A 9278-nucleotide genomic window follows, 5' to 3' on the forward strand; every position below is an offset into this window, starting at 1 on the left:
CTAAACACCGGTGCTCTCTGCCTACGACCTATACCATTACCACCTTTGGCCTGTCCACGGCCCCTCGGTGGCTACCGCGCTACCCTCTGTGGCTGTGCCGTACCAGTATCTAGAGCTTGCATCTGATCAGCCCTTAGTGGACACTCCCTAATCCGGTGCTCCAATGACCTACACCACAAGCAAGCCCCTGTCCTTTTCCAACACTAGCCTTGATGGCGTCTACCACAATCAGTACATGGCTGCAGTCCAGTAACAGTAACAGGGGGCCCAGCTCTAACCAGCCTATCATCTTTGGCCTTTTTCTTAAGCCTCAAAGTAGAATTCGGAGGCTCCAAATCCCTTTTGTTCTTACCCCTCTCGCGGTCATGGTTTTGGGGCCCAGCGTGCTTAACCTCCTCGGCGGTCTTCACCTTCTCCACTAGTGCAGAAAAATCACGCTTCCTCTGTGGAGCTATCAGGACTCTCAAATTATCTCTAAGCCCATCCTCAAAATGAATACATCGCTCATACTCAGAGGCCACCATACCTCGTGCATAGCAGCTCATTCGTAGGAACTTGGCCTCATACTCGGCTACTGATCGATCTCCGTGAGTCAAATTCAGAAATTCCCTCCTGCAGGCATCCACGTAGCTCGCCCCCACATATTTCTCCTGGAAGGTGGTCTTAAAGAACTCCCAGGTCAGACATTCAGGCTGAGTACCCTCCTTAATAGTGAGCCACCATTGATAACCCTCATCCCTCAACAGTGAGACTGCACCCTTTAGTTTCTGCTCTGGGGTGCAATCTAAGTCATCCATGATCCTCTCCGTGGCCTCAATCTAGTACTCGGCCACATTAGGGGCAACTCTAGTGACACCCCTGAAGAGCTCAGCTCCATTGGACTAGAGTCATTCCGTAACTGACCCTCGGCCCCCAAATCCAATATTGGGCCCAGCGACCCTCTTCAAAATCCTTAGCATAGCCTAGGACAACGTATCATCCCCAGCCATGTGATCTTGAGACACTGTCTCAGTAGCAAGCAAAACTAGCATCTCACTCGTATCCAAATTCAGTATGCTACCCAATGAAGAGGACTTAGCTCGAGCTCCTTTACGGCCTCTACCTCGGCCTCTAGTACCCCGTCTATGAATACCTCGAATGATTAACTCCTAAACACCAAAAGGAATCCCCTTTTTAGAGATTAACCAATAACGATTAATAATAGACAAAATTGTTACTTACCGAACATGTGCAACCAATGATGAACAACTGAATCAATTGGGAAAAAAGAAGTGAATGAAAAGGGAAAAAATAATGGAAATTTCGGCAGCAACTAGGGGAAAGAATCGGCAAAGGAGAGAAAAAAGAAGAAGAAGAAAACATCATAAAAAGTTAAGGGAATTGGAGAGAAAATCGAAACTCTATTATTATTATCATTTTTTTGCAACAAAAAGATAATCAAATTATTTTCTGATAACCTCTCCCCAATTATCTCCTAAAATCACTCCCTATTAACCCACTAAAACACAACTACTTAGAATTTTTCCCCAACACATCTTTTAGCCAAAATTGGAGAAAAAATACTATCTCCACGCCATTACAGAGAATTGAACACATGACCTCCAATACTCCAACACTCCACTTAACCACTAGACCAGCAGGCCCATTCTGATATAAACTTACCAAAAATTAAACTTAAGCCCTTTGCACTAGGTTAAGGATTTATTTATAAAAATACAAAAATTTGCCCAAGTAAGGCTTGAACTTGGGACCTCTCACATACACCCAAAACATTTAACCACTGAAGCAGATACACGCTTGTGTGTCACACATACACGAAATCAAAAATTAAAATTTTGGGGCATTACATACAATCTAAAACAAAGGTGGATCATAATGAGTATATCAGAGTGGTTCTGCAAATACTCCGTAAGAGAAAAACTCTACGCTAAGTTCAGCAAGTGTGAGTTTTGGTTAAGAGAGGTTATTTTTTTAGGACATGTGGTTTCTGCTGAGGGTATCCATGTTGACCCTAAAAAGATTGAGGTTTTCTTTAGTGGAAACAACCTAAGAATGTGTTTGAAATCCAGAGTTTTATCGGTTTAGCGAGATATTATCAAAGGTTTGTTGAGGGGTTCTCACTTATTGCAGCTCCTTTGACTAAGTTGTTGCGTAAAAATACACCTTTTATGTGGACGAATGAGCAGTAATCGAACTTTGAGAAGCTTAAATCTATTTTAACTCTAGCATCCATTTTGATTCTGCCTGAATCTGGTAAAGAGTTTGTGGTGTATAGTGATGCTTCTCACAACGAGTTGGGTTGTGTTTTAATGCAAAATGGTAAGGTAGTGGCTTACGCATCCTGATAGCTTAAGTCTCACGAAGAAAACTATCCTATACACGATATTGAGTTAGTTGTACTTGTATTCACTTTGAAAATTTGGAGGAATTATTTGTATGATGAGAGCTGTATCATTTATACAGATCACTAGAGCCTTAAGTATCTCCTTACTCATAAGGAATTGAATCTTAGGCAACATAGATGGATTGAGTTGCTTAAGGACTATGAACTCACCATTGGTATCATCTTGGCATGGCCAATGTGGTGGCCATTGCTCTTAGTCATAGACCGATGTCTGATTCAAGGGCAATGTTTATTTACCTAAGTTTATTTAATGACGATAGTTTGTTAACCGAGTTGCAAGTTAAGTCAACTTGGTTGATCAAATTCAAGATAAGCAATTAATCGATAATTCTCTAACTCTACGGTTTCAACAGGTTGAGGAAGGTAAAACTTCTGATTTTGGGTTGAATAGTGAGGGTGTTCTGTGATTCAGAGGTCGAGTTTGTGTGGTTAATGATTTTGAGTTGAGACATTCCATATTATGGGAGGCGTATAGTAGCCCTTATGCTATACATCCTGGTGGAAACAAGATTTTTTGAGATCTACGAGAGTTATACTAGTGGCCCAAGTTAAAATAGTAGGTAACTGATTTTGTTTCTTGTTGTTTGACGTACCAACAAGTTAAAGCTGAGCACCAACTGCCTTTGGGTTTGCTTAAGCTATTAAGATTCCCTTTTGGAAATGAGAGTGTGTGACTGTGGACTTTGTTAGTGGGTTGCCCTTGACACCCACTAAAAAGGATTATGTTTGGGTCATTGTGGATCGATTGACCAAGTCTGCTCATTTTCTTCCAGTTAGGACCCATTTGACTCTGCAGAAATTGGCTAAGTTGTACATTTCTGAGATTGTTAGACTACATGGGGTTCCGGTCTCGATTAACTTTAATAAAGACCCTCGATTTATGTCTCATTTTTGGAAGAAACTACATGAGGATTTGGGTACTCAGTTGGACTTCAGTATTACATTCCATCCTCAGTCTGATGGGCAATCTGAGAGGATGATTTCGATTTTGGAGGATATGCTACAAAGTTTTGTTATCGACTTCAGTGGAAGTTGGGAGGAGTTTCTGCCACTGGTTGAGTTCGAGTATAATAACGACTTTCAGTCTAGTATTTAGATGGCACCTTACAGGACTCTGTATAGTCGTAACTATCGATTCCCCTTTGGATACACGATGGTGTCATACAATTGTGTGGGACACACGACCGTGTCACAAAATGTGATCGTATGGACAAACTTGAACTATAAATAAAATAGACCACAAACTCGTGTCATACAACTGTATGGTATACCATCTTAAAAGTTGTGTGTGCCCAAAAACACCTTTAACCACAAGCCAATCCACGTACATACCAATTCTTAGTTTCCAAGCCATGCATTAACCAACACTCAAACCTATTCAAAATGTGCCAAAACATACCAAATCACAATCAACATGCGTGCCTAACCAATATGTCCTTATTGGCACTACATTTCAATATAAACGACAACCATATAAAATAACACATAGCAACCATTTATACAAAATTTTCTAATGCCAGTATATCTCAACCAAAGTTCCAAAAGTTACCCAAAACAAATAGCCATTTCAACAACAAATCACTAAGAAAGACATCAAATGACAAATTACCATTTCAAGATACCAAATACCAAAATCATGTTTACAATTCAAATTACAAAAGTCATCATCTCACAAAATAGAATTAATATGATTTTACAAATTAGTTTCACCACATTCATCACAAGTTTATCATGAAACATTAAATTTAACATTATATACCAACTTTAACCACATTACAAATACAACTAGAACTTTAATTTCATCAACTTCAAAACCCTGTATAGATGCCACGAAACCGAAATAACAAATCAAAAACTACCAAAACAGAGGCTTGATAGTGTGAGCTTTGAAGTTGATCCGTCTGACTAGTTCTGCAAAATGTTAACTATAGAAAACAAGAACAAATAGAGTAAGCTTAAGGTGCTTAGTAAGTTCATAGCTAAATTCAAATCAACTTACCTCAATTAAACATGTGAAAACTAAAATAACTTAGATTAATTAAACCAGCCAATTATTTACGAGAACACATAGAATTAGTATAGAAATAGTTCATCATATATTTCATGATCATCAATGGTTTAATCAAAATAATTCATATATATATACAGTCATCGCATCAATACCAAGATGAACATTCTTGCATGATTATACTTTAATACAAACCTTCTAATAGATAAATAGCAGTAACATCAAATCATTATAAGATTAAATATAAATTTTAATAGCCTGATGAACTATAGTAATATAGCTTGGATACTCGGGTAACCATATCACACCAGACAACATTGGAATGCTAACAAAGGCACCGAAGTGCAAATACATTTTACCCCATTTAATAATTCAAAGACACTTCCATAAATACATTCGTACACATTTTGCCAAACAACTAACTTTATTTCAAAATCATAGAAATCATATTTCCCAAATTTTTAACAACTACCAAATATTAACTTTCTCATCTGTAGTTAATTACAAACAATTTATAATTTCAATTTAATTATCAAAACTAACCTCAAATAAAATAAAATCAAATCAAAATAGCACAAGTTATAAGTACATATATAGATCTATACTATGAACTTTACTTAGTATATTTAGCTATCGAGTAGACTTGTAGGGACTAATCTACAGTTTTCCCTTTTCCCTAGTTATCCTCTGTATAGTTCAATTCTTGATCTATATAATGATTAAATTCACTTTACCAATTTCAAATGCACTATCAATTTCATTTATATGCACATAACCTATAAATTTCATTTTATTAATTTTCCCTAAACTTTTACACTGTGTTTAATTTAGTCCTTGAAATTAAAACTATTTAAAACTTCACAATTAATCCCAATATACAGAAACCAAATTAAATATACCACAAATCAGTTTTCAAAGACATGAAATTTTCTAAATTTACGTGTTAAGTTTTACTTACTTTCATATTAGTCCCTAAATTTAAAAATAATAAAAATTCTCTTACAAAATAGTCCTAAACAACAACCAAGTTCACAAATTCATCATTTACTCACAAGAATACCTAGAATTCACTAATAAAAAGTTCCAAAATCTTTAACAGTTTTACGAAATAGTCTCTAGATTAACTAAAAACCATAAATTTTACTAAAAATGGGTAAAGAAATTACATGCAAAAGCTTTCACTTGGCCAAAAATTTATAAAGTTAGCTATGGTGATTTCGGGTGGAAATTTCTTCATGTTTTTCTTTTATTAATATTATTATAACCTTTAAAATAACATATAATTTATGATAAAAATGCTCACTAACCGTCCACTTTAAAAAGAAATGGTTTATTTGCTAATTAAGACCTAAACATTAATTAATTAAACATTTTGGTTAATAAAAATCAATAGTGATTTAGTTTTACATCTTTTACTATTTTGACTTTTTTCTTTAATTAACCATCCAAACACAAAATTTCACGAACCGAACCTTCACATTTCAATATATATACTCTTTAAATATTTAATAAAAATATTTACGGACTCGGTTTATAGAAATAAGGTCTCAATACCTCCTTTTTCAAAACCATTTGACTTTAAGGATAAACCACTTAACTATTTGTTCAATTGTAAAAAAATTATGACTCATATGAATTAAATAATAATTGACTAATCTGTCAGAATTCTGGTCCCGAAACCATTTTTTTAGACACCACTAAAAACAAACTGTTATAATGACCCACAAATATTGGTATGAATTAATTTTAAAACGTCTGGAAACCTGTTGGCACTCAATCTCTTAGCTTTGGTTTGTTTTCCATTGATGCAATTGACATAGACATCAAAGCCTATGAAGTCAATGAACTCTAAAATACCATCAGACACAAGACACTTAACTCTACCATTTGAGATATGACCTAAGTGCCTATGTCATAATGATGCCAAATTTTTCGTATTTAATTTGTGTTTAATACCAAGTGATTCCACATTCAAGATTTCATTATAGGATGCAGGTGTTTCTAGCAAATAAAGATTGTCATAAGTATTTAAAGAACTAGTTCCAACAATATTCAAATTTAAAGGAAAACTAAACTGATTGTTTCCGAATGAACAACAATATCCAAATTTTTCCAACAAAGAAACATAAACTAAATTCCGTCTAAAAGAGAATACAACAAAAGTATATTTTAAATCCAAATAAAAACCAATTCCTAAAAACAACCTAAAATGCCCAATTTTTCCACTTCTACCAAATTTTCATCACACACAAAGATGTGACTTTCACCATCACTTGACTTACAGTAGCTTAGACTATCCTGCATAGAAACACTTATGTGAGTAGTAGCACCAAAATCTATCCACCAATTGTTTCTAGGTACTAAGCTAAATTTACCTCAGAATAGACCAAAGTAAGAATTATACCTTTCTTGCACGCCAAACATGATATTTGACACATTTTTTTCCATGTGTCCATACTTGTTACAAAATAAACAACTCTTTTTAACCTCTTGTTATTTCTTTTGAGCTGGACCCTTAGCAGCTTGATTCTAATATTTTTTTTCTTGCACTTGTCTTTAGAGGCTTTGGCCAAATGAGCGCTTTCAGACTTATCATGCTTCAAACTTTCTTCCTCTTGCACAGAATGAGAAATGGGCTCACTTAGAGTCCATTTCTCTTATTGACAGTTGTAACTTATATTAAATTGGTTAAACTGTGCAAAAAGCGATACCAAAACAATAAGAACAAACAATTCCTCAGAAAGCTCGATCGTAAGTGCCTTAAGTCTTGAAGCAACATGAAACATCTTCATAATGTTCTCCCTCATGTTTCCCTGACCCTTATACTTTATAGGCATCAAAGAAGTCAGAAGTGATGTCATCTCCACTTTATCGTTTTTGGCAAAATGTTTCTCAATTTCGTTAAGGAAACACTTGGCCTGAGTAATATCTTCAGATTTTGTGCCCCTAAAGGCTTTTGAAATGTTGTGCTTCATGATCATTAGACTCATGCGGTTTGAACAATCCCACCTCTCAAAATCTCTTTTAGCCTCAGTGGTGCTTACTGCAGTGAGAGCTGCAAGTTGTTCTTCCATTAGTGCAAGGTTTATGTCCATACAACCAAGCACTATAAGTAAGTTCATTTTCCATTCCTTAAAATTAGTCCCATTAAGCATGAGTATAAAATTTATATTAGCAGATATCGTGACAGCAGAAGATGAACTAGTTGAATATAGAACAAAATAGATAAAAACAAGCTCACTCAATATTCATAAGTAAACAATAAATTTAAAATAGTGGCTAATACCGTCTCAAGATATCAAACACAACATTAATATCAAGCCTTTGGACTGTAATATTAACAGTAAGTGATACTTTTGTTGTAGCAATCAAAGATTGACAATAAACATGTATTTCATGCTGATATGACACTTTTTTCTTATATGTTGCATCAACAAAAAATTTAAAAATTATAAGAATTTTAAAAAATAAAATAAATATTGATAAAAAATTAACATAAGGCACACATAAATTGTTATACGGGCTGCCATATTTAAAAATTTAATATTTTTATTAATATTTTTATTAAAAAAACGATTCAACTCTTTTTAATACTTGATGATCAAATTCCTTTTATCAATAGAAAATACATATTTTTATCAGCAGTGAAAATCTTACAAAAAAAAAAAAGGAAAATTGAAACATCGGTTGAAATGAATCAAATGCATTCACTCAAATATTGAAATTTCAAGGAAAGTGTGAGAGCAAAGACTTATCATTTTCTAGTCTGCTTTACAATATTATGTACACAGCAAAAGTTACTTCTCAAGACTTTCATTTATATTTAAATATTTCATATCCCTTTCTACTTTTAAATTTTATGAAAAATACTTGGAATTGTAACTTATTTATTTTATTTCGATTCGAAGTCGTGGGTATTTATTGTAAAAGAAATTAATGCACGGGGCCCTTTACATATTTTATTTCATATTAACTTATTGATTGTTTGTTGAAGCTTTTATTTACAAATTGCAGTAATCCTTTGGCTACTAAACTTCAAAACCAAAACCAAGAAATCCTAGTTTATATTTTTGAGCTTCAAATCCTTTTGATTGTTTTCAACCAGTGGAGCATCTTCTCAGCACCAAGTCTAGTTTGATTTTGAAGTTCACAAGTGAGGTAAAGCTATTTATATATATGCTTAAACTAAAACAAAGATAGTATTTACATATGCTTCATTTCTTGAATTGTGTTTAGATACATATATATTTCTTGATCTAATAATCTCTTATTGTGTTTTTTTCTTGCTCAAAGCTGAAAGAGTGTTTGGAATTTTTTTCTCTTTGCAATCAAATACTTGGAATTGTTACTTCATTTTGAAGAGGTAAGAGGGGAATGTTTATTATATTTTCCGTTGTTTTATGTAAATTATTAGTGTGAGGGTAAAATTTTAAAGAATATTGAATTAGCTATTTAAATAAGATATCTATAAACAATTACTTGAAATGATAATTACGATTTGATACAGTGTCTATTGCTAGTAGCTTTGGGAGATTACAAACTCCGAAGATATGGGACTGCTCCCAATTGGAAGAAATAATCCAAGGCTCAGAAGTGTAAGACATAAACCTCCAAAGTTTAAGGGAAGTAAAAGTTAGAAACTACCATAATTTGAGGTATCTCTTCCCAATGTCTATTGCTAATAGCCTTGGGAGATTGCAAACTTTGAAGATATGAGACTGCTCCCAATTGAAAGAATAATTCAAGGCTCAGAAGTGTCAAACATAAGCCTCCAAAGTTTTAAGGGAAGTAGAAGTTAGAAACTGCAATAATTTGATGTATCTCTTCCCAATATCTATTGCTAATAGCCTTAGGAGAGATTGCAAA

At 34.1% G+C, this 9278-nt stretch overlaps 1 protein-coding gene across 1 annotated transcript; it reads right to left on the reverse strand.

The window, feature by feature from the left end:
* Positions 1-203: 203 nt before the first annotated feature.
* Positions 204-797, reverse strand: LOC121228047 (uncharacterized). Its single transcript, XM_041111172.1, has one exon. The coding sequence runs from the start codon at positions 795-797 to the stop codon at positions 204-206; it is 594 nt and encodes a 197-aa protein (XP_040967106.1).
* Positions 798-9278: the final 8481 nt, after the last annotated feature.

This window comes from Gossypium hirsutum, chromosome A04 (genome assembly GCF_007990345.1).
Source record: "Gossypium hirsutum isolate 1008001.06 chromosome A04, Gossypium_hirsutum_v2.1, whole genome shotgun sequence".
Classification (NCBI taxonomy): domain Eukaryota; kingdom Viridiplantae; phylum Streptophyta; class Magnoliopsida; order Malvales; family Malvaceae; genus Gossypium; species Gossypium hirsutum.

What these genes read in the sequence shown, in the direction of transcription:
- LOC121228047 (XM_041111172.1), bottom strand. Translation starts at nt 797, where the DNA reads ATGGATGACTTAGATTGCACCCCAGAGCAGAAACTAAAGGGTGCAGTC.